Raw genomic sequence first — 27,276 nt, forward strand, 5'->3', positions numbered from 1 at the left:
ATTTCTTGAAGGCGATGGGACTAGTAGATGGTTGGAGGACATATCATCCTGACAAGGTCCAGCACACTTTCCACTCGGGCGCCCGCAATAGCCTTTCGCGGCTAGACTACATCGTTGTCCCTGTCCCACAGGTGACAGATATACACGAGATACGGCACTTAGCTAGAGGCATTTCCGACCACTCTCCCCTCTTTGTCCACATTGTCCTAGACAACTCCCCGGTGAGACGCGTTGCCCCGATTAACCCCTGGTATCTTAAAAGCCCTAAAATACGGACCGGCTCGATTAAATCCATCGATAACTATTTTCAGGATAATGAACACACGGTCGAATCCCCACTGACACTGTGGGAAGCCTTCAAAACAGTAGTCCGGGACTAAGCCCTCTCCTTAATAGCGGGGTCCAAAAAAGACAAGCTGATGGCTGTCTCTGACGTAGAGCAAGAAATCTATCGCCTCGAGAGCGACCTAGGCCCTGATCCCTCGCCGGAGACTCTCCATGCCCTACGACTCCGCCAGGAGCAATACCGAGCCCTGGTCACTGACCGGGCTAAACTACTAGGACAAGATAGGCTTGGGCGGATTTACGACTGGGGAGACAAGGCGGGGAAGCTAATCGCCTGGCTGGACAAAAAGGAGCACGCTAGCCGACTAGTTCCTGAATTAAGAAGCTCTGGAGGATCAGCCATAGTGGATCCTCAAGACATAGTTGACCACTTCGCAGCCCATTTTCGTAAAGTTTACAGCTCCGCCGCGCCATACACCGAAGCGGACTCCTCCGAACTCTTGCGTGACATTTCTCTGCCGGTATTATCCGACAGCGACCGCGCGTTTATGGATAGCGCCCTTATTGCGGATGAGATTGCGACCACAATTAGAGCACTTCACCCTGGCAAGGCGCTTGGTCCCAATGGCCTCCCGATCGAACTCTACAAGCTCCGCCCGGACAGACTAGCAACACATTTGAAGTCTATGTTTGAGACTAGCCTAGAACAGGGATCGCTTCCCCTTGACCAACGAATTGCAACCATTGTCACGATCCATAAGGAAGGGAAACCAAAAAATGACTGTGCCTCCTATCGGCCTATTTCATTGTTGAATGCTGAGCCCAAAATATTAGCCAAGGTACTCGCCAACAGACTGGTTAAGGTGATAGGGGACCTGGTGCACCCTGACCAAGCGGAACACCGCTCTGAACCTACGTAGACTACACGGGGTCCTGGGCAGGGCATCGACTTTACGTGAAGACGCCATCGTGGTCTCCCTGGATGCCACTATGGCCTTCGACACGCTTGAATGGCCTTATCTTTTCGCCGTGCTCACTAAGCTGGGATTTGGACCGGACTTCTGTCAATGGGTACGACTACTATACAGTTCCCCAATGGCTCAGGTAGTCGTAAACAACAGGAATTCTGAACCCTTTCTAATCAGCCGAGGGACCCGCCAGGGATGCCCCCTCTCCCCTTTACGGTTCGCTTTAGCTCTTGAGCCCCTTGTGGCCTGGATCCGTAGGGATGCAATGATCCGTGGGCTGCGATGGTCGGCTGACTGGGAGGACCGTATATCCCTATAGGCGGACGATATATACTACTATACCTTGCATCCCCCAAAAAAAGATCCCTTATCGCTGTATTTGACATCTTGGTCGTCTTCGGTAGATACTCCGGGTTCGGCATTAACTGGCAGAAATCACTCCTGTATGTCCTGTGTGGGAGGCCCCGCTCCGATACCCCAATGCTGCCCCATACCAATAGTCTCAGAAGGCTTTAAATATTTGGGTATTTTCATCTCGCTAGACAAGACTCTTCGTTTTACCCGAAACCTTGCTCCCCAATACAACGACTAAAACAAGATATCATAAATTGGAAGTCACTCCCTCTTTCCTGGCTGGGCAAGGCGGCCCTTTTCAAAATGATGTCCCTACCCCGCTTCCTCTATGTTCTTCAAAATTCGGCTGACCCAGTACCAAACTCGTACTTCAAACAAATAGAGGGGCTCCAACGAGACCTTCTCTGGGATGGAAGGCCTCGTATTGCTTTACAAAAACTCACCCTCAACTGGTTTGATGGGGGAATTGGATTGCCTGATATCAAGAAATACTACTGGGCCTCACACCTAAAGGCAATAAACCACAGCAACTATGGTCGGCCCGACAACCCAGGGTTTAGCATGGACAGACTGCTCCTCCCAAACGGTTCCTTTACCCGGGCCCTCTATTCCAAGCCCAACAGATACCCCCTCACTGGCCCCACCAAACATACTGTCCATATCTGGCAAGCGGCGACTGCGCCGCTGGGTTGGACCAATAGACTGACCCTATCCAGAAACTCAGGACCTGGGCACCTCACAGGGCGTTGATAAATGGGACCTAATTGGCATCTCCCACATCAGAGACCTGTGGGATAAAAATGGCATCAAGTCCTTTGACTCCCTTCAACGACAATATGACATGGCAGAGACAGAGCGTTTTCGTTACCTACAAATACGCCACGCCTTGCAAACAGCTCTGCCCCGTGACACTTCCCCACCTGACTATTCACCATTAGAGGAGAGGCTACTAGATGGTCATCTGTCCGAGAAGGCCATATCCCTAACCTATAGAAAACTCATCAACAATATGGATGACCCATTGCTGGCCCTACGAGAGAAATGTGTTGAAGACGGTATCGAACTGGACGACGAAAATTGGCAGACTGCAGTATCCTCCCCCAAAACTGTCGCCATCCCAGCGCGCCTCCATCTTGTGCAGCTAAAAATATTGCATACATCACGGGCCCCAACTGATACACATGGGTGGTCCAACGGACGGGCTTTGCAGACGGGGATGCACCCAACTAGGCACGTTCATGCACATAATATGGCACTGCGACCCAATACAGACTTACTGGTGCAATATCTACAACATTATGAGCCAAGCTCTGGAACTCACTGCGAGGCCTGAGGCCCCCAGATGCCTCCTTAATATCTGGGAACCTACTGACCTTAACTCACACGCTATACAATGGGTCACATTGGGCTGCATGATTGCCAAGAAAAATATTGCTCAACTCTGGGGGGCTATGCATGCTCCAAGGGTCGTGGATTGGGAAAAAGATCTTGACTGGTGTATGCTGCGGGAAAAGACAGTATATACGGCTAGGGGTTGTCCCCGAAAGTGGTCTAGGATCTGGGCTCCCTGGAACGCATACCGTGACTACATTTGCAACCCCCCCAGGCGACCCCGAATGTGATATTCCACTCTCACCGTAACTTCCAAGTATCATCCTACTATGTATGTATACCTTGGTTTTGCTGTGTTCCCTGTAACTGAGTGGAACTGTACCTCTATGTCGAGTATGTTTAATAAAAAGAATTTAAAAAAAAAAAAGATGCAGCTTATTTAAAAAAAAAAAAAAAATAGTTGGTATCTTTCAACCTTGTACAAGCGATGTCACAGACTCTAAATAGGAGGAAGTCTTTCTGTCAGAGATACACCAACTTTAGTATCATCATGATAAAGATATAATTCGCACCAGAGAAAATAAGAACGACATGTGTTCCTTTATCGGATTCATACCTTAGTAGAGGTCAAATGGGCTGTAGGAGAATCAGAGACATTGCCTTACTTTCTAAAACAAGAAGCCCAGTACGCCCTCATTGATTTTACACCCAAGTCCACTAGGCCTCCTACATTTAACCCAAAGTTAGAGCCATCGGGCACACCTACCAGCCCTGTTCAAGTCAATGAGAGTCTGGCTCCTTTCTTCGTCATGGAGGCTCTTTCCGCTGTCCTGCTCCAGCTGGATCTGCTTGATCCTCACAGTTCTGGTTGCCATTTGGTTCCACTTTTTTCCAGTTTGTATGCGGTATGTCAGTATACCATTAGCGGCAATAGGAAGCCTTTGTTGAGTGATCTGATACCCAGCCTGCAGAAGATGTTTTATAATTAATTTTGTCTTCAAGATGTGCATTTACTACGTGTTGACATGTTTTAACTCACAAAGTGAACACAGGCAAAAGGCGAAGCACACAGTTTGGGCCTTCATTGTTTTGAGGTTTTCTACCAATGCCCAGCTTGAACAGATGTCTGTTTCATTAATTTCTGATGGGGACTCCTTATTTTGGCACAGACCGTCTTGCAGAATTTAGCAATCTTTGTGGCCGAAAAAACATGATATTTTAGAAAACGTTAGTAGTTGGAGACAATTTAACTAATGATTTTTGATGAAGGACGTGAACACTTTCCCGTGCGGTTGGAGGGAAAGTACGTTTTTCGTTAAGACCGATAAACCTATTCAAAGGAATAGCAGGTAAGTTTAAGCCTACTAAGACTTTTTTTTTTTTTTTTTTTTAAAGAAGAGTGGAAGATTTGTGCATTGTTTGAGTGCATTACACCGATCTTTACACAGGCATTTCAAATTGCTAAAGCTCGACTAAAGGTTGGACTGGGGCTTCACTGCCAGATGTCTTTGCCTCTGCCATTTGAAGCGATCACATGTTTCAAGTCATACCAAATGCAATGGACTAGCATTAACAGAAGGTTTCTATTAGTCTAAGCTGCTATCAGTGACACTTACCTTTAAGTTGCAAAAAAAGGCATGCCCTTTTGTTGGTAGCCAAGGAACAACCTTTAAAACTTTTATCAAGCTTATGGAATAGTAGTACATTAAAACAGTAATATTCTAAGACATTGCGGCCAAATGAGAAAATATCCAAAGTGATAAATAAAATAAAAAATTGTAAGGCATTGCATGTAACAAGAAAGAAGGAAAAATATGCATTATGTTACAGTAAGCCAAGGAGATCCATATTATCTACACTACTCCTTCACTTGGAATTCTAAATATAATTACAGCACAATGATGCCAGAGGTTTACATGTTCTGGTCTCCCTGGATATGACCTTTTCTTAATTTCAGTTCATGTTGTAGAATTTATCATTCCTTCTTCTCCTTCTGAGTGTTGGGATGAAGGAGCCACCCACGGCCTTGAATGTTTTTATTCGGTTCCTATGAAGTAGAGGAGTACTCTTGGTTGGAGAACAAAAAGGAATTTATTTTGACATCCTAATTTCTGTTAGAGTAGGTTCCTACTTTCAGTCTCATGCTTGCTTTCAGAGCAGAACTTGCTAACATTCCAAAGGCCAGATCTAAATGGAAAGAGAACAAGCATTGGTTAAGCCAACAGATCTCGACTATGTGAGAGTTTTTGACTTTGCCAATGTCTTTCAGTCATGTTGCACAGAAGCACGGCTGAAAGTTAGTGATGTAGTGGAGTGGGGAGGCGCAGGGTGGACTGGCGTATAGTAGAGAGGAGTGGTGTAGCGTGGAGTGGTGTAGAGTAGAGAGTAAAGAGGAGTATTGCTAAGTGGGGTAACGAAGAGTAGAGTGGAGTAGAGTAGCATAGTTTGGATTGGCACAGAGTTGCATGCCATACAGTAAAGTGTGGAATGGCATAGAACAGAATGGAGAGGGTTAAAGTGGACTGGAGTGGCATAGAGTAAAGTGGTATAAAGTGGCTTTGTGTGGAGTACAGTGGCGTAGAGAAGAGTGGAGTGGAATAGAGTAGAGTGGCACAGAGTGGAATGGAAGGGAGCGGTGTACCATGGAGTGGCATAGAGCAGAGAGACGTAGAGTGGCATAAAGAATAGTGAAGTACACTGGCATTGTGCGGAGTAGAGTGGTGTAGAGTAAAGAGCAGTAGTGTAGAGTACAGTGGAGTGGCGTTGAGTAGAAAGGAGTAGAGAGAAGTGTTGGGGTAGAGAGGAGTGCCGTGGAGTGGCATAGAGCAGAGCAGTGGCGTAGAGTGGCTTAGTGTTGAGTAGCGTGGAGTGCAGTAGAGTGGAGTGATGTGGAGTAGAGTGGCATAGAGTGGGGTGGGTTGGGGTGGAGTGGCATAGAGTGGGGTGGCGTAGAGAGGCGCAGTGTGACATGGCATTGCATAAAGAAGAGTGGCATAGAGTGAAGTGGCGGAGAATGGAATGGAGCGGCGTAGAGTGCAATGGAGTGGCGTAGAGTGCAATGGAGTGGCGTTGAGTACGGTAGAGTAGAGTGCCATAGAGTGTCGTAACTTAAGGTGGTGTAGAGTGGAGACGAGTGGAGTAGAATGGTGCATTATAGAGTGGGGTGGTGTGGAGTACAGTGGCATACAGTGACACAACAGAGTGGCATTCAGTGACAAGTGGCACGGCGAAGTGGAGTGATGTAGAGTGGAATAGAGTAGAGTGGGACAGAACAGAGTGAATTGGAGCAGAGTGGAGTTACATAGAGTGGAGTAAAGTGGCACAGAGTGCTGCAGATTGGCATTGTGTGGAGTGGCTTAGAGTGGCGTGAAGTGGCAGAGTTGAGTGGCGTAGTCAAGTGGGGTGGCATAGAGTGCAGGGAATAAAATGGTGTAGGTTAGAGTGGGGTGGAGTCGCGTAGAGTGGAGTGGATTGTAGTGGATTAGAGCAGATTGGAATATAGTAGAGTGATGTAGAGTGGAGTTCGAGTGGCGTGGTGCAGAGTGGAGTAGATTGGAGTGGCGTAGAGTAGAGTGGCATAGAGTAGAGTGGCGAATAGTACAGTGGGGTGTATTGGCAGAGTGTACAGTAGTACAGTTGTGGGTGTAAGTAATAAAAGAGTTGAAAGATACGGCAGATAGGGTGAACAGAACATAAATAAACACAGCAAAACATCTGAAAATTGAAATTGCTGGAAAGACGTGCAAATACATGCAGTCATTAATTATTTATAAACAAAACCCAATGTAAAATAAAACTGTATCTTTTGAAACCATTCTTCAAAATAAAAGCATCTTTTGAAAGCATTTGTCACTCTTAATGGCAGATAGGGTAAAAGCAACATAAATAAGAAGCCGTATGCGAGTGTTTAAAGAAGGAAAGCAGATTGCAAGTCTCGGATTAATATCGAAACGCTAAAAAAAAAAAAACCTGTGCGTTGCAAAAAGACAAGGAAGAAAAATGACGAGGAAGAACACCTAAATCAGTCCATGCTCCAGGGAGGAGCTAACACAAGAAAGGAAGGGAAGCCTACAGGCAATAGGCAATCGAAAGATACAAATGAGTGACAATGAAAAAACACAATGGCATATTCTGGTTGAGTAGTAAGCCCACTGAATAGTAAACAATACACCTAGCAGCACAGCGAGTATACTGTGTAGGCGAGAATTAAAAAGAAGGCAGGCGAAACAAATAAAATTGAAAGTACCAATAAAATCTATGCGCATTATAGAGGGAGGGAAGGTGGGATGAAGGAAGGATCAAAGAAAAAAGAAAGAAGGATACAAAAAGAAAGGATCAAAGGAAGGAAGGAAAGTAAGAAAGAAAGAAAAAGAGTTTGGGGTGCAAAGATAGCAAGAGCACACTCATGAGCTCATATTCAGAGTTCATGTGAGCTACTGTTTGTATTACTGCTGTCCTTCAAAAAGCTTTGTTCTCCACAACTTTTTCAGACTAGTCCAAGAGTTTGTGCACTATTGTTGTTGCAGTGTGTAGAGATGTTCATACAGACTGTTATTTCACAGACACATGACATAAAGAATGTTGACTATTCATCGAATACACAGCACCAGAGGAACAAAGGTTGCATTACATATTGGGATACCATACTCAGAATCAACCCACTGAGCTATCTCAGCAGCACACAAAGGTAGCACTGTAATGAGCTGTCAACCTGGCTCATGAATGTATCATAACTACATTCTTAATGGATTATTTCACAAACTTCAAAACTATCCATTATATTGTAAATTCGCAAGATAACTGATATTCATTTTCAGAAACTGAAGCACCAGCAGGTTTCTTTTTTTCCCCCTAAGAATGTCAGTAGAAAATCTGGATATTAAAATTCAAAATTACACCTCACCTATGTTTAAATAAAAGAGATACAAGTGTGCTGCAAATTAGATACAATAAAGGTTGGTTTTCCTTCTGGGCAAAGTTAATTAAAGAACAATTTAAGGAACCGAGTCCAGGATAAACAATTCTGCGTAATTGTCCACTTATTAATTCACAATATATAATATCAAAGCTTTCGGTTTATGTATCACATTACATTAGATAGATTTAATTACACTGCCCTGTGTGCAAACGAAAAAAGAGAATAACTTAATTCTGAACACTTTCAAAAGAACACAATCTGGTGTGCTGTGAAACAGCAGCAATAAAATAATCTGGTGCGCTGTGAAATAGCAGCAGTAAGATAAACAAAGGCCACACCAAAAGGAATGTGCAACAGCTTTCATTAGCAGTAGACCAGAGCTGATAAAACTGGAATGTGCCCTGTGCACATATCCAAAGCGTCCTGCTATGTCATCAGGCTATAAACACGAAGGCAATACTAAAGTAATTAGAAGTAAAAACAAGAACACTGGCACTGAGGGAACTACCTTGCGGGCAGATGTGCTCCTTCTGAAAGATCAAAATGTAGTCACTCAAAGTGACGGTAACCTGTGGCCTGCATAGGATTATCCTTGTGCCATCCTGTAAGCTGTAGTAAGTGGACACAAAATGTGGATGACACAACAACAGACCTATGGATGAAGAAGGATGGCTGAAAGCCCCTTTAAGTAAGTGTATCATATACATCATTTTTGTAAAAGCAAAATGTTTTGTTTAGCACTAGGCCTCAAAAATAGAAGTGATTTGACAATACCCGACACCCTACCACCTTTGGGTGTAGTAATAGCATCCACCCTTAGGTTTCCACTAATGGATTAGTATAACAGAAGATATTGGCACTGTAAAATCAATACTTAAGTTATGTTAGAGTGTTCAGTCTATATACGTTTCTTGTGGTTCCAATGTTGTCATCAGCAGGTAAACAATATTGTTCCTTTTCATTTATAGGATAATAACCAACAGTTAGCAACAAACTTGTTTAGTTCTATGGACTTTCTCCAGGCTTCAAATCCACTACAGATACATTTAGGTTGATTTCAGTTTTACAAACAACTGGATTAATTACTTTAACAATTCGTAAAATATTGATCAGAGATTTCTCTGTAAGGTTTTTTTGGAAGAAAAGAGGGCATATCACCGAAGAAGGAAATTGTTGCTTAATAAGAGTAGCGATATATAATCTTCCATAGTGGTAAGGAAACAAGACATGCCATCTAAAGTTCTGCGTGTCCTCAAGCCACAGTATGCAAAGTAAAAGGTCCTGGTTACCTCCAATGTGGTAAAATTCGGAAGAGTAGACAAGCATAAGTTGTGGACAAGAAAAGTTGCCGTAATTAGTTTGCATCTGATATAGTAACACTAAACCCAATTTCGTGTCATGCATCTGTGCACCAACTGTGTTATCTGTGAAGGATAACATTGTACTATGTAAAAAATACCATACCAAGCATTTCTCTTGATGAATGTTAAATGCCAAAGGGCTCTGTAAACATGTTGGTTGAAGGCTGGTGGCTGTTATCTTTTTAATTGAAAGGAACCATATTGCTTATCAGCGGACGACAACATTAAAACCACAAGAAAAGGTTTATGGACTCATAGCATTAATTTTGCTGTGCTCCAATGTCACCTGTTACACTCTCTCTGCAGTTTTTCAGTTAGACAATTATGCTCTTTTCCTCCTAATATCTTACCGAAACAATCTGCATATCTCACACCTCATTTCTTTCCTTTTAAGCACCCTGTTTTCACTCTCGCCTGCACACACTTCCTTGCATTTCCTTCACTTCACCACCTCCACACACAGAGCACCCTCTCATCAGTAAGTACTGCATGTTCTTTATCTTTCGCCCTGCCAATATTTTGACAGTTTTGCACCTCCTTCACACACTTCTGCACATAATCACAATTAAAACTGGCATACCTTTGGCTCTTTTCGCCCAGAGACGGACCTGGCCACCATCGTAGTGATCCCAAAGTCCCAACCCCCTTCGAGATGCTGCTCGGACTACCGGCCCATTTCTCTTATAAACACTGAGCTTAAGATCCTCGCCTCTGTTCTGGCCAGCCGCATAAGACCGCACCTGGCCACCCTGTTTCACCCAGATCAATGCGGCTTCATGCCTCTCCGAGGGACTTGGCACTGTCTTCGTCGCCTACACTTGCCCTGGCGAACCGGCACCTGCTGTCCCCCTATTTGTCGCTCCTTCTGGTGTACTTTGAGAAGGCGTTTGACTTTGTCGACCGGGGCTATTTAGAGGCAGTGTTGGAACAGATGGGCTTCGGCATTGCTTTCCGCAACTTGGTGAAGACGCTGTATTATCGGCCCCGGGAGCAGGTCCTTGTCAATGGCACTCTATCTCGTCCCATCGCTATCAGGCGAGGTACGTGGCAGGGATGCCCCCTCTCGCCGATCCTGTTTGCCTTAGCGATGGAGCCCCTGGCCTGCCTTATTCGATCGGATTACTCCCTCACTGGCTGGCGGTGGCCGGGCTTTGTGGAGGACAAGATCGTGCTCTATGCCGATGATGTGCTGCTGTTCCTAGCGGACCCGGCCCAATCGGGGCCCGATGCCTTCGGGCTCTGGGTCTCTTTGAGCGCACCTCTGGCCTCTGGTTAAACCCGGACAAATCTGTCTTGGTCCCCCTTTATTTGTCTCGTGAGTGTTTTGATTGGCAGTCGACGATCCCCTTCGACGGCACTCCTTCAAATATTTGGGGATCTGGGTGGCCCTTCTACCTGATCTTGCGTGGTCCCTCAACATCACCCCTCTGGTCAAGCGGGTCCGTGCTGACCTCCTTAAGTGGCGTACTTTACCCCTAAACCCTCTGGACAGGATAGCTCTATTTAAAATGATGATTTTGCCTCGCTTTTTATATATACTTCAAAACACACACCTTTTGTTCGCTCGGTCCTGGTTCCGAGAGATGGACGGGCTGGCTACTAAGTTCCTATGGGGGTGTCGGAGGTCCAGGCTGGCCCTGGCCCAATGCCGCGTCCCGCCCTTTGACGGTGGTCTTGGGATGACGAACCTCCACCTCTATTACTTGGCGACCCAGCTTCTGGTGGTACACGATTGGTTCAACGGCGCCTGGTCCGACCCGGCGTACCGCCTGGAACTACACACCCTTGGCTTTGCCCCTATCCAGGGGATGCTATACGGGGACGTTGTCCCTCAAGCTCTCCCCGATGTCACGCGTGGAGTGCTCCTGGCCTGGCGGGCCTCCCTGCGTCATACCCCCTGGTCGGGTAAGCTGACCCGTTATACTCCCTTGTGGTACAGCACCTGGCTCCGGGAGGTCGCCTCTCTTTGCGGATTTCGACCCTGGGACCTTATCGGGATTTCCCTGCTGGGCGATGTCTGGAGCGGTACCCACTTGCGCTCCTTCCAGGATTTGCAGGCCAGACACTCCCTCCATTTGTCGCAGTTTTTCCGATACTTGCAGCTGCGCCATGCCCTCCGCTCTTAGATCTCCGAAGGCACTGCGCTCCCCGAATATAGTCCCCCTGAGAATCAAGTCATGACAGTCAACCTGGGTCAGGGAGGGATATCCCGTATTTACCGCTCTTTCACTAACAACACTCCCAGCTCCGAGACAAATGAGAGGGGTGGCTGGGGACTCTGGATGATGCTGACTGGAGGGACGCCCTGATGGCCCCTAAAATAATTGCGGTCTCGGCGAGGCTGAGGCTAATCCAAGTATACTTCTTACATGCTGCCTACCTTACACCGCTGCGGGGCTTCGACCTGATGCCCTCTGCCCCCGCTGTTCCCACTCCCAGGCTGATTTCTACCGTATGGTGTGGCTTTGTCCTGCGATACAGGGGTATTGGGAGTCAGTAGCGTGAGAACTCTCGGAGGTCTTGGGCTGGGAGGTTCCCATTGACCCTACACATGTTCTCCTGGGTATCACGGAGGGGCTGGACAGCACCAGGGCTGAGAAGCTCTTCCTTAATATAGCGCTAGCAGTAGCTAAGAGGGACATTGCAGCTCACTGGCTGAACAATACCGCGCCTACGTTGGCAGGCTGGCGCAGGGGAGTGGACTGGTGTGCCGCACAGGAACGGCCTTTCTATGTGGCTAGGGGCTGTCCTAGGAAGTTTCGCCGTATCTGGGGCAAGTGGGTCGGAATCATAGAAGACTGATTTGGACTGATATGATCTATAGTTTGGAAGTGGACTTATTGATATTGGCTGCTGGTGCATCAAATTCTCTATATCAATGTGATGGGCTTGTATCTTGGTCTTGTTTTCTAAAGTGTATTTCTACATGGTGCTGTGTTCTTTGTTGCAATCAAAAGGCAATAAAATTGGTTATCAAAAAAAAAAATAATGGCATACCTGACCTTTGCTCTGTGCCCTCTGCAGAGACGTAAATGATTGGAAGAGCATGTATTCCACTTCTGTTTATAACTCAGGGAACTCTTAGAAATTTATCGTGGCCCACCCACAAAATGAACTCGGAGACATCCAGGTGACCGACCCTTTTCACAATGCACTGCATACATGAGAAATATGCTGCAAGAAGAAAACTACAGAAACACAACACCCTGGAAAAAGCATTTACTTCAAGTGGAAGTAAAACGTGAAATATGAACTGAAACATCGCTCTCCCTAGGGTGAGAAGACAGTGTTTGCTTTTGCTGGCTGTGGCAGTCATCAGTGGTGTGGCATAGGGGGGCCAGAAAACAGGGAAAGGAAAAGCAAGAGAAAGGGGACAGTGCACTGCTGTTAAGAACACCCCCGTGGTTGAGCCGGAGCAATTAAGTTACGTGTCGAAAAAGAACCCTACTGGAGACAACAGAGCAACTAAGACAGAACGGTAAAGAAAGGTTGAGGCTCCACTCAGCCTGCCTGATGATCTACCACTCACAACAATCCCCTTACGCTGAGACAACCAAGAAAGAGGCAATAACATCGATAATCTCCAACAGCATGGCGCCAATAAAATGTCAGAGGGACCCCAACACACTTACCAAATGGAAGTCTGAGTGGCTAGTACCAGCTCTCACTGGAACATTTATTATGACCCAAGTTTATCCATCTAACAGGTCTGTCAATCTCTTGCCTGTTTCAATGGTGGTTGTTATTTTGTGGGGAGGGGGAAGTTGACAGCTTAGTTGGGGGAAGGGAAAAGAAGAAGGAATTGAGACCATTTATACGCCACTTTTGTACAACACTCCCACAAGAGACAAATCTATAGACTGTAACCACCAACATAGCCCTGATGATGACAAACTTTTCTATTATAAGTGATATGGTCAGGGGCTAAATAGATCATTAAAGAAGCAAAAATGTATTCTACACAAGTTGTCACTGTTGGGTAACAAAGTGAGCATTCAGGAAACTCATTTACTTCAGAAAGACTCAAAACACCTTAACTCCAAGGATTTCCTGTGGCAATACTTCTCTACAGTGGGGAGAAAAATAGCAATTGGTGGTGGGACAGCTGAATTGGACAAGGCAGGCAGACGGATGGCGGTGAAGTGCACGTTCAATGGGCAGGGGGCCCTAACAATAGCTTCAATTTATAGTCCTAACCAGAATGAGGAGCAGTTTCTTAGCCGGACAATACAATGACTAAGAGAATGGGCTGCAGAACCCATCATAATAGGAGGGGACTTGAATTTGGTTATGAATGTGGAAGTAGATAGAAGTAGGTTTGGAGCAGATTTGCAACAAAAGACAAGACCCAAATGCAGGAGTTTGGGCCTCAGATGTTTGGAAATCCACTGGGTTTTGAGTGTACTTGGCAGTTCACAAGAGCTATGCTCTTATGGAGTATATTCTCATAGAAAAAAGAAGACTCCCTAAAGTGCAGGACATGTGCTAGATTGCCCAAAATGCTCGCAAGAAGTGGGAGGATGGCGGTGGCGCCTCATTGACTCACTGATAATAGACCATTTAATCAACAAAGGCCTAGCATGCAAAGGGGCAACAATAGCGTATCTACAAAGGACAAGGGGTTACGCCGGAACGAGACGACGCTTGTCAGAGGTGGAGATGCGGTATATTATGAGCAACAAAAGTGCTTCAAAATAGAGGGTTGTGTGTTGAATAGACACCCTTCTGGCACGGAGGAAGCTGGTACGTGTGCCCTTGGCTCCCACTTGCCACTCCGCATACACAAGTCAGTAGTCCAGTGAGGCAAACACTAACCTCGCCCCCTGACGAAATTGCCACGACGATGCAGAGGCAATGAAACATGTTGGCCTACTTTGAAAAGGTTTGCAACATGCTGTGCTTTTAATATTGAGTAAGCTCACGATTGTGAATAAAGTGGGCAAAGCCAATGTGAGACTTAACTCAATTTTTTTCTGGGACACACATTCCTGTATAGTTCACGGTGTTTTTGTTTTGGATACATTCATTTCTAAACTCTTTACATGCTTTTGTCTCTCTACTGGACACATATTCTTTCTTCCCTTGTGAGAAAGCAACCGATGATGATAGATGTGGGTATGCTGGTGAGAACCTGCCAGTAGCTCCTCTGGTGTTGCGCACATGAGGTGATTTCTCACTTCTTCAGTCACTTTTTGATGTATTTTATATCCACCTGTTTCTGCATTAAGGGGATATATTTGTGGAGTGTTCTAACTGCATGTTTATTTGAAGATTTTGGGCACGGGTTTAGACTAAAAAAAAGTTACTAGCGGTTGGGTGGAGGTAGATACCCCCTTAACCCCTTGTCTTTTGTATAAACGCTATTGTTGCCCGTTTGCAAGCCAGGCCTTTGTTGATTAAATGGTCGATGGGTGGAGGGTGACCTGGCTGTAGTTCTTTCCCTCTAAATCTCATTGTTGTGAAGTCACTGCTAATAGACTCAGTTGTCCAAACTGGGAATAAAGTTGATGACGGCCACCTATGTACAATAGAAGGAGACAAAGTTGAGTGCTGCCACACATTTTATGAAACATTATATACAAAGGTAACACCCTAGGTCCAATAACGTAAAGAGTACATTGTTGAAACATGCCTACTTAAGATCTGAGCTACAAACAAAAGTAAACTTAGAAAAGCCAATCACAAAGAAAGACATCTTAAAGGCGATCTCTAGCCTTCACCACTGTAGGAACCAGGCCCAGATGGGTTCATAGCCGCTTTTATAAAACCCTCGGCACTTGATTGCTATGCATTCTCCTTAAACTCTTCCAGAAGGCATAACAAGAAAAGAAGGTAACACCACCAATGTCAGAATCAATTGTATGCCTTATTTCCAAACCAGACAAACCACCAGACAATTGTACCTAATGTGGGGATAGAGTTACCTGAAAGTGGTGCTCTTTCTCATCAATCCTGTTTGTGCTCACCTTCACACTAGCCCAAAGCATCTGAGCTAACAAATTAACAAAAGGAATAAGATTTGGTTGGACGAATACAGCTCAAAATGTTGGTCAACAACATCTTACTTTCTTTTACAGACTTCTTCGCCTCCCTCCCCACCTCATGCTCGAACTACAAGAGTACCAGTAAGTGTCAGAGTTTAAAAATAATCTACGTAAAACAGAAATGTAAAATATTTCGGGCCCCAAAGCTCAGATCCAGGCACAAAAAAAATATAACTCCATTCTGGTGGATGGCAACTTCGATCAGATATCTGGGACTTCAGATTGTGGGGACCTTAGCACAAACTAGAGAAATTAACCCCCAAAAATTAGAGGACATGAAAACCGACTTTGGGATTTGGAAACATAGGACGTTGTCCTGGTTGGGGCAAATAGCCACCATTAAAATGGTAATCCTACCAATAATCTTCTACCTATTTCATTTGATGGCATTACTATACCCAGAAATTAATTACATAAAAGAGTTACAAACTCACTATGCAGATTTTATATGGAAGAGAAAGACGGAGAGAATCTCCAGAAAAGAATGGATGGTTAGGACAAGAAGTGGGATGAGAATGCCCAGCTTACTCACTTACGAAAACTTATCAACCAGACAAGAAAAGAAAGTGATAAAGGATGGAGCATGATTTATCATACTCTGGTAGGTGGACCACTGTGGGAGTTGCCCAAGATTCCTAAGCAGAAAAGAGGCCCAAAGTAATACATATCCCCGACCAGTAGGTGAATAAGTGGTTGAAGGATCCAAGATGCAACTCAGGAAGAAACACATTCTTTAGACAGCTATAATGAGAAGTAATTCAAGAAATAAGGAATGCATTTCCTTCACAAAGAATTAAATAGATCTTTGCAAATAATATAAATGAAGCAGAAAATGTCTAAACATTTTAATAGCAGTTCAACCTAGTTCCGCCCTGGACTCAGATCGCCATCCCGCGCCCTCCTAGTTTATGTACAGACCCTCCGATTTCACAAGCCTGAGCCCGCATCCTAAGCCGACACTAGACAGCTGCAGTGTCCCCCGATGATGTTCTACTTTGCTATCTATGATACTGTCCATACCGCCAGGCATACCCTCCATCGAAACGTGATCGTCTGCACTATTGTTCTGCAACCCACGCGATTGCAAGTTATCCGGGCCTGTTGATAGTGTCATTGCTGTTTAAAGAAAACCTTACAAAAAAACAAAAAAAAGTTACAAAAAAAATGTTCATTACAGTATGGAGGACTTTCAACGTATTACCTAGCGCCATTCGATATATGTGGCTTGAAATATATGTTTTAACACAATAACTAAGAACAACAATTTCAAAGGGGTACAGAGAACAGAAATCACTTCATATTCAAGAATTAAACATAACATTTATAAATGAATAGGTCCGACAACGCTTGCAATGAATTATTCACATAAAAGTGCCATCTCATTTAAAATGCAGCTAAGACTCGATACCATCCCCTGCATGTTAATTACACGAGCTTGTTATGGAGACCTCGAAGCTGCTAGTGCTCTCGAGCAAGACATCCCACGAAAAAAGAGCCGAGTAAGTAAGGTGAGAATATCCTCGCCATTTCCATGGTGCACCACTCTCAGACACCCAATAAGATCCGCATGAACACAATTTACACAAAAAGCTGATTTTCTTAATTGCTTGCTGTAGCTTGTCAAAATAAGACATCTTCCGAGGTTTCAAACCATACTAAAAATAATGAAACCAGCTGGCATTTCCTCAAACCTTCCTCATTAGAAAGCTATTTTACCCCCTCCGAAGAGAAGGGACATGGCAGACAAGGCCTCCCATTTCCTCGAAGTCTTGCAATGAAAATACCCCGAAGCCGGATTTTCCCAATTAGCTCATTAGCCAGAAATCTACATTTCATTTCAATCCAGAGGGCTCCAGGCAAGCATGCCTTCTTATTAGGCAGATCAGCTGGTTCTCACTGTCGGTGTTCAAGCAGGTCTCTAAGATGCCGCCCGATGTAAAGAGCATGACTGGACATAGGATTAACTAAGCATGACCAGAAGCAGAACAGCGCACTATTAATTTGGACAGTTGCCGAAAAGATGCTGCACAACAAAAACAATAGTTGCCAAAGCCAAGAGGTTTGGGTTTAATGTGACAACTCATGCAGCATAAAAGCATTAAAGCCAAGGAACCAAAAAGGCAGAGCAGATGGCATTACAGGTTCCCCTATCTTTGATACAGTTCTGTTTTTGTTCCTATGTCAAATAAATATCAGGTGGCAAAGGATCCTTCTTTGATTTCTATGACATAAAAAGAAAGGAAGGACTATAATTAAGGCAGTCTAGAAACCTGGCCTTTTTTTACACTGAAACAAAAAGAGGGTCATACTGAAGGCAAGGGAGCCTTCGGCACAGTCCACCTTTCATTTCGAACAAAAGAAAAAAATCAATCTGGTCCCATTGGCACTTATGAGAAGCCGCTGGGTGGCGCATGTCGGCAGGGACCACAAGAGGGAGTTATGAAGTGGGTAACGTGTCCACAAGAGAAGGTGGAAGGGGCACAATGGAGATATGGGAGGGTGCTAGGCATTAGGAACAAACAGCTGAAGGGCTTGCAGCTGAGTAGGAACAGTGTTTAGAGTGGGGGTGCTGGCCCATGGCGATACCTTACTAAAGTCAATTATCTGTTGCTGTTTGAGTGAGAGGGACGTCCTCACCTTGTCTCCTAGTTGCCCTATGCTATTTTTATTAAAGGTTATACGGTGGGTCTTTTAGCAGATGTGAATACTAATTAAATAACTTCTTGATGCTATGAAATCAGCACAAACCACAGCTGGAAAGCTGTATATTGTAGCTTATGCTTCAAGATCATTGTCTCCGGCTGAAACCCGATATGCAGTAATTGAACGGGAAGCTCTTGCTTGTGTTTGGGCTCTAGAGCATTTTCGCACTTTCGTATGGGGAAATGAAGTTACTATCAAGTGCGATCACAAACCATTCGTTAAAGTTTTTAAAAATGTTGGTATGATAAATGTGTCTTCTAGGTTAGCTTGCATCTCAATGAGACTTATTGATTTTTTATACAAAATTGAATATCTGCCTGGAGAAAAAAAACGCTGTAGCTGATTTTCTGTCACGATTGTCAGTCCAATTGGTAGAGAACAAGGATGAGCTTATGGACAATGTGCAAGTTGCACTACTTTGGGATCATGGTATGGAAGCGTTAAAAAAAAATGAGTGGGATGAGGCTCTTTCCAAAGATGACTGTTTGAAGGAAGTTTTGAAATCGGTCATTGGTAGTTGGCTTTGTAAGCCTGATGTAAGTGAGATTAAACCTTTTTGGGAAGTCAGGAACGAATTGTCATGTTTAGAGGGTATTTTAATGAGAGGTGACAAGATGGTACCCCCATCAGCCTTGAGAGAAAGGATTCTTGCTTTGTGCCACAAAGGACATTTGGGAATTTCTAAAATAAAGTGCATTGTCAAGAGTAGATTCTGGTCGCCAGGTTTAGATATCTCTGTAGAAAGGCTAATAAGAGATTGTGATTTGTGTTCTACTGCTGACAAAACTCTCAAAACCCTTAGACCTCCAATGAGTGATTTTTTATGTCCTAGTGCACCTTGGGAAAGTCTTGCGGTGGATATCATGGGCCCTATTGGTGATTCAGAAAAATATATAATCTCCATGATGGATGTTTTTTCTAAATGGCCCGTCCTCAAGATTATTAAAAAGATTGATACAGAATCTGTAATCGCATTTTTTGATGAGGTATTCACATCTGAAGGTATTCCAGCTAGTATTATTAGTGATAATGGCGTACAATTCACTTCAGAAACCATGACTCATTACTTATCCAAGTGTGGTATTACTCACAAAACCACTTCTTTATATAATCCAAGTGGCAATGGTTTAATTGAAAGGTATAATAGGGTCTTAAAAGGCGCCATTCAGTTAGCTTGCCAAAATAGTGTTCCCTTGGGAAATTCAAATTTTTAAAACCTTATGGGCATACAGAGTGGCCATTGCTGATTCAACAAAGTTTTCCCCTTTTGAGCTCATGAGGGGAAGAAAACCGAGAGGAAAATGGTACCCTGGGTGGATTAAAAACTCTGGGGAAGTATACTGGTCTTCGGTTGAGGTTAAAAATAATTTATCCATCAAACAGGGTGAATACAAAAAATTCTATGATCACAAACATGGTACAAAAAATGTCAATATTTATGTTGGTCAATGGGTTCGAATAAAAAAACCTGGTTTTACGAAGAAGGGTGTCAGCAAATTGTTTCTTCCCCAACGCATTGTAGCTTTAAGGAAAAATGCAGTTGTGTTGGATGATGGGAAGTGCTGGAGCCTGAAGAGAGTTGCATTATGTAGCCCTCCCAAACCTAACAGTTCTAATACTGCTCAATCCAGCCTGGCGAGTGAACTTTACACCAAGCCGATGGCTAGAAATTCCATTCTATCCTATGATAGCTTCCATCCTAAATCCCTACGAGATGGATTGCCTTTTGGACAGTTCCTGAGGCTAAGACGCAATTGTTCCACGGGTGACAATTTTAAGAAACATGCAGATGCTCTTTCTCAGAATCTCCGAGAGAGACAATATCCTTCACTAAACATACAAATTGCAATAGTGATAAAGTCATTTATCTTATCACGTGCCCATGCAATAAGAGGTATGTAGGTATGACAATTAGGAAAGTCAAGCTGAGGATTATGGAACATAAAAGCACCATTAGGTGCAAGAAACAATCTACTCGCTTGACTACCCATTTTGTCGAATTGAACCATAAACCTGATGATATCTCTTGGACCATTTTGGAACAACCATTCATTCCCCTGCATGTTACGGACATATCAACATTTCTATTTAAAAAAGAACAGCGCTGGGTGTTCAAGTTACACAGCGATGTCTGTGGGTTAAATGATGCGATTCCTTGGACTTCCATACGCTGAACGCCTCTGAGTGTCATGTCTTACAGCTTTTTACTCGCGCTGTATTCTGAAATGTTGAGATTGGTTGATTTACTAACATTACGATGTGACTTCTCAAGGTTTAGTCATCCCTCCTCTTTTATTTATTTTTGTACATGTATGTACTCGTGACTATTTACTGCTACCTGGGCAGTGTTCTTTTTTCTGTGCTCTTGCTCCAGCAATCTGTTGTAGCAGTATTCCCCCTTTTTTTGGCTAATTAAGTTGTAGCGTTTTAATGACAAAGAGGTGCTTTGTAATCTGTGCACTCTCTTACCCGTGCCTGTAAATTTATTTTTAGCCGAATTAAGTTGAATTCTGCTTACTAGGCGTAGTATTGTGGATTACTGTAGTGATATTGACAATCACGCACTCCAGTTTATCTATAGACTCGAGACGGGTAGTATGTACTACATTTCCCAGCCCATTTGAGTTTTGCCCCAGCGCGGGCGCCGTAGCTTGAAGCTACCATACTCCTATCACGTGACAAGTTCATTCCTCGTCAACAGTTTCGATGGAGTGGTGTTTAAAAGCCGCGCTTTGTCTACCGTCACTACCGCTCGGTACGATCAGGAAGACCGTCCGGGATAGCAACGGATAGGTAAGCGGCCGTTATTTAACCTTATCAAATTTTAGCTGATATCTGTCGGCTTTCATCTCCACTCATGATCGCGTCATGCCTTAAGTTACTGTTACCACCTCTTACCTGGCCATATGAATTGACGTGCTTGCATCAGTTGTGTGTATATATATATATTTTTTGGAGCAGGATAGGCCATACGTCTCGTGCACCATGCAGATGCTGAGCACTAACTGTCCTTCGTTTTGTTTATTTCATTGTCAGAGATGATGGTCCAATTATTGACCGTATCTCGCAGTCTTTCATCTCGAGGTATGGAGTAAGATGCCCCTAGCATTCAGCATTGATATTTACACCGATCACCTTTTCATGGTGTATCTCTGCCTCAAAATATTCCCCCATTGATCAGTTATGATTTTTAGTGTTTGTGTTGTGGCTACATAAGAGTATATGCCAATCATACCTTTGATGCCACTTATAGGAATGAGGCTTACCATGTTGGCTTCTTTCTGTTTTTAGCGTTTTTTTCCCTTTTTTCTGTTTAGATCGCTGTCTCACGCCCTGAGTCGTCACCAGGAGCGTTGTAATACATCCCCGACTAGATGCGGGTAAGAAAACCTTTGTTTGTTTTCTTCTTGAGAATTGGTTAAATTTTTAATTAGTAGACACAATTGATGGCCGTGTTTGCAATGCAAGTTTAAGACTATGTTGTGTTCTCCTGTTTTCTCTCTTCCAACAGGGGTTTTTGTGCATTCCTACAGTGTTACTGACTCTGCAAGTAGCAGGTATACATGTAGGTTGTATTGTCCAATTTGACATTCTAGCACACTGTTTATGATTTTGTTGTAGTAGTATCACTTTGGTCCTGAAGAAAGCCGCGATCATAATGTTTGATCATCACCGGCTGAAACATGTCGACCATTTTTGTCATTAATGTGCATATAGATTTTTCATGCACATGGACATTGGTTTTATCTTGTGGCACCTTTAGATATTGAATAAACTTATTTTTCTTTAGGTAGTCAATTTTATCTCACTGGTTATATACACTGCACAACGTTTATTCTTAGTCACACTACACCTTAGGTACCTTCTTCAAAATTTTAGGAGACCTTATCCTTGTAGATCTATTTCAAAACATCCGTGAAGCTCCTCCTTCTTTTGACACTAGCAAAGGAGTTGTAGCTCCTTAACTGCACCAGGTGCAGTTAAGAGGAGGTCCCATATGATGAAGCATGCCACTTCGGTGGGTGATGGGACTTATTCCTCTTCATGAGGACTGTTTCTTTTCGTTAGGTTGTTCTCATTGGCTCTCGGTTGTGTTTTTGTAGACCCACGGATCCGTTTGTTGACAAGATGGTACCCCCATCAGCCTTGAGAGAAAGGATTCTTGCTTTGTGCCAAGAAGGACATTTGGGAATTTCTAAAACAAAGTGCATTGTCAAGAGTAGATTCTGGTGGCCAGGTTTAGATATCTCTGTAGAAAGGCTAATAAGAGATTGTGATTTGTGTTCTACTGCTGACAAAACTCTCAAAACCCTTAGACCTCCAATGAGTGATTTTTTATGTCCTAGTGCACCTTGGGAAAGTCTTGCGGTGGATATCATGGGTCCTATTGGTGATTCAGAAAAATATATCATCTCCATGATGGATGTTTTTTCTAAATGTATTTGACAAATAACAACCTAGGCAATCATCACTGATAAAGCTGAATATGTGTCACAAGGTCAAAAGGACAGAACTAAAAACAACAATGGACATGAAAATAAGTGTATATTTATTTTCTTAATTAAAATCATTCATAAGAAACTATATGAAAAACAACAAGGTATTTTACAGATATCTAGAGTTAAAATCATGACAATCATAAAAATAGTATTATACATGAAAAATGAACAATATTATAACGTGACTGAATATTATTCGACGCGCGTTTCGGCGTGAGTACCCAACAAGATTAGGAACTCTGGTCCAAAAAATACCCAGGCCCTCTCAATGTTTGGATCTTGGTAATTCGCATCCACACACTAAAACTTCTTTCCTGTAAATGCCCCTGACTTAAAGAGAGTTCTTTGAATAACACATTTATTTATCTATCCATGTATCTGTTCTTGACAACAGAGACTCATTCAGAGGCGAAATCGTGACTTCATGATTAACTGATTTCATACTTTCCAGTTCGAGAGTGCAGGAAGCAGATGCATGTATGTGGTGTTGGTACAGTGTGTACGTAGCCACAAGGCAGCGGGGTGCTGCACAGGGTCAAAGGCAAGCATACAATAAGCGAGTGGTAAGTGAGGTAGCCGGTTTGTGGATTATTGTAGTATGCAACACCAAAAACTTCAATATGTCCATCATAAACACTGGGTGATCAGCTGGTACTCTAAATGATCCATCTGGGAAGCGTCTGAAACAGCAGAACAGCTGCAAATTAAAACCCTGGACAAAAATACATATAATACACATTGTACATACCATGCACAGAAGAAAATATACTCACAGGGAACATTGAGCACCATTTAAAAGCAATGCTTTAATTGGCTGTACAATGGTATAAAGGTATTCAAAATACTGAGCCATTCAGTCATCATCATCAAAATATCTTTATTCGGATATTGAAACATCCAAGAAAAGAACAATACATTTTCACATGTCACAATACAATAATATGGGCAACTAATTTTAAAATAATTAAAATAAATCATTTCTACAGAGTCTGTCCAGGACCTTAATAACAGGGTTACACTGGGACTTATTAAAGGCTGCGAATTCATAACATATTTAAAGTGCAGAGTGCTAACAGCTATAAGGTACGAGATACCAACACAGTAAAATTAATTAAAATGCATGATCATAGCCAGTTTAAAACAATGCTTTATAAAATAGGCTATAGCATATTAAAAATACCATAAAACATCCCTGATACACTATGCCATACAATTCATAGTTTACATACATCCTCTGTAATGTCTACAGTTATATACCGGACATATACAACTGTAATCAAATCACCCAACCATCGGTGCCCAGCAAGCAAAGTTGCTTACACCTCACGTCTAGACTTCCTTAATTTTGCAGCTAGTCTTAAAAAGTTCACGGTGCAAAACAAGGTAAGGGGTTCCGAGGAGAGTTTCAAGTATAAGAGTGCTACCCTAACATGAGTAAATTTGTTCACTCTTAGGATGGTTTTTTAAGAAAACAGCCCGCGGGTATTCATAAAATGGACAAAAGAATACAAAATGGAAGGTGTCCTGCGGAGATCCCAGATCGCAGCCGCAAGGACCCTTTGATCCAATATCTCTTGTGAACCCCGCGGGAACAGCTAAGATGTGATGTAAACGATCCAGTCTGAATCTGGTCATTAAAAATCTGTCATTTTTATTATATATCTGCGCCAGATAAGGTTCTAGACCTACGACAGATTTTGTTAATATGTGTGATCGCACTGACCCTTTCAGTATTTCACTATCTTCCCGGGCACAGGCTAGACGCCTGAAATATTCTGCTTTTATATCTGCTTTTAACTGGGGGGTCAGAGATGTGGGTTCCTCAAAACAGTTTACAAAGCCCAACCACTTCAACGTGTCCTTCACATATTTTAGCCATGGTATCCTATATCCTTTGTCCCTATTAATACAGTCTTTGATTATTTCTCTACTTAGGCTAGCCTCGGGGTTGGTCCAAATTTTAATCCAGCACACTATTGGTTCGATGCTTACTCTATCAGTAATGTAGGGGAGCCCTAGCTCCTCATGAACAATAAAGGCCGGGATACTTTGAGGGACTTGCAGAATCCTTCTAAGAAACTTGTTTTCCTCTAATTGTATCATGGAAGTGTTTCTGAATCCCCAAACCTCACTCCCATACATGATTTTGGAGCAACAGATTGAGTTATATAAATTCAATATTTCATTCGGTGACCAACGGCCTAATCTCGTAGCTCGATTCATTATTGAGCCAATTGTACTCGAGAGTTGATTACATTTTTCTGAGAGTAGTGTCTTAAAGTTGAGGTGTTTGTCGAAAACTATCCCTAAATAGTTAAAGACCTCGACCTTCTCTAATTTATGACCCCCAATTTTAAAATTAAAATTCCTCGTTGGTCTTTTTCCTGCTTCCATGATGTATGATTTTGTTAAATTGGGAGATAAGTCTAAGTTTGCCATAAACCCACAAAAGCCATCAATAAGAGACTGCAGTCCCCTCCCTGTACGTGACAGGAGTACTGCGTCATCCGCATATAAAAGGACAGGTATGCTTCTATTGGCCACTCTAGGACAGTCTACCCCCAGTTCTCCCAGTGCTTTATCCAGGCCATTTATATATAGCGTGAATAGAAAGGGCGCTAGGATGCAACCCTGTCTCACACCCCTAGTGCAGTCATTAGTGGCTGGCTGGGAATGAGGGTGGAGGGGCCGGGGGAAGGAGGGTAGCGGGTGGGAACAACATTTTGTTTAAAAAAAAACACTTACCTCTTCTGCCGGCCATCTCTCCTCGCTTCCCCTGAGTCCAGGAACCAGGAAGCATCTAGGTTCCCCATAGCTAATCACAACACTGCAATGCAACATTGTGATTGGCTCCCCTAAACCAATCACAATGCCGCACTGCAGCGTTGTGATTGGTCTGAGCGCCGTGGATAGGTGCTCAGATGGGGACTGGGGGCCTGGGCATATTACCCACCAGGCTGTAAATATGCTACATACACATGACTGTTTGGCCGGTCCCAGACTTAGTTTGCACAAACCACCCCTCCCCCTGTGCCTTCATCCCCTCCCTAACCCAGTCCCAAACCTGCGAAAGATAAAATGATAATAACCATGTTATTATCATTTTATTTTTCCTGCTCGAAGAGCAGTTGGGCGAGCTCCTTTGCCTTAGCGGAGGAGCCACCTCTGCATTCAGTGGTGACCCTCAGTATATCTGCCAGACTATGTCCCAACAAATGTGTGCTATAGACTACATCTTCCAAATATACAATAGAATATATTCATTAGTTGTATAGTGAGGTTTGTCTCACTACCTGCATCAAAAGGCATACCAAACCATCTCTTTTCACCCGTAGGAAATTAGACTAACATTTTAGAGTGTTAGTTGTAAACAAAGAGCATTTTGAAATCCTTACTGTATGTTTTTAAACGAACAGACTTTGCAAGATGCTACACCTTGAATGGATAATGTTCTATAGCTCGTTTTCATCTTGCTTTTAGAATACCTTGGTTTAAGACAATGCTAAGATATATTGAAAATGACTGCGAGGTTGAGTGAATGATAACTTCTATAGATTTGGAAATCTTTCTGTCAGAGAACTTGGAAAAAAATAAATCTCCAGTCTGTTACAAAAGCTGAGGCAGTCACCTTTGATTCTCAGACTTGCAAGGATGGCTTTCCAGGGCAGTGTATAAAGGGATCCTCCAAGGAATATTTAATACCTTTGTGGGGCAAATGTCAGTAGGTTCTGAATGGCCGCCATAAGAATTTAATGTCTTTAGTTTTTAGATCAGCTTTTAGCCAAGACCTTTAGATTTTACTAAGGTATATATAATATATTTACATACCAGGGGTTTCAGGCACCACTCTTCATCCATTGATCTGTTGTCATTCACGTTCTTCTTCTGCCCGCTACAGCATATAGCAAGGGGCAGTGGGTCACCCTTCTTGAGCCACTGGTTATCTTCACTTTGAGTGGCTGCATCTTGCTCTCTCACAAGGAGCACAACCACGCACAAGCTACTTGCCTACAGTGCCAATGTTTATATTTTTACTTTGTAATAACTTTAGAGCTGCCTTGATGTTTAGAGTCTGGTGTGACAGCAGGACACTTCTGATGCACAATCCATCGTTATCGGATCCCATCTATTACCAATATTGTTGTAAATAATGTTTGGAGTGTTTTGCTTTTCCCACTGCTGCTATTTCACATCATATCAGATTGTGTCCATTTTACACTGGTCAGTTTTAAATTATTCTAATTTTTTCTCTCCTTCTTTCTTTTTGCCTTTCTTTCTCATTCCTTCCTTCTATTTCATTGTTTCATCCTTTGGCTTCTTTCATTGTCTTTTTTTCTTTCATTCTCTCTTTCTTGCCTTCTTTATTTCTCTTTCTGCCTTTTTGCATCTCCTTTCTTCTTTCGCCTTCTTTCTTTCCTTTTTTCCTTTGCATGCCTTCTTTCCATTTTGTTTCTCTTTCCTTTGCTCTTTTTCTATCTTTCCCTTCTTCACCCTTTCCTTATTTCGTTCTGTCTTTTCTTCTCCCTCTTTCTATTGCTCGTTTTTTCTTGCATTCATTCCTTCTCTTTAATTTGCTTCTTTCTCTTCATCATTCCTTCTTTCTTTATCCTGCTTTCTTTCTCTTTCCTTCTTTTCTCCTGTCTATGACCAAGACTAATATGACGTGATTGAAAGCAATATGAAAGACGAACCTGGGACAGGAACTAGAGGACTGGGAAAGACCCTTCCAGTGCACCCACTGGGTTTAAAGGGATGCTAGATTTAAATATACTCAAATGTATTTATCTTCACAGGACATACCACACTCCCAAA

General features: G+C 43.2%; 1 protein-coding gene across 4 annotated transcripts in view; it reads right to left on the minus strand.

Annotated features, from left to right (window-relative positions):
• GATB (glutamyl-tRNA amidotransferase subunit B) overlaps positions 1-27,276 on the minus strand; it is a 488,988-nt gene that overhangs the window by 279,028 nt on the left and 182,684 nt on the right. For all 4 annotated transcript variants that reach the window (XM_085641666.1, XM_085641663.1, XM_085641664.1 and 1 more), the window contains one exon: positions 3,706-3,904. In XM_085641666.1, the coding sequence (XP_085497792.1) occupies positions 3,706-3,904 (199 nt within the window). The remainder of the gene's footprint in view (positions 1-3,705; positions 3,905-27,276) is intronic.

This window comes from Triturus cristatus, chromosome 2_2, assembly GCF_964204655.1.
Source record: "Triturus cristatus chromosome 2_2, aTriCri1.1, whole genome shotgun sequence".
In the NCBI taxonomy this organism is placed as follows: domain Eukaryota; kingdom Metazoa; phylum Chordata; class Amphibia; order Caudata; family Salamandridae; genus Triturus; species Triturus cristatus.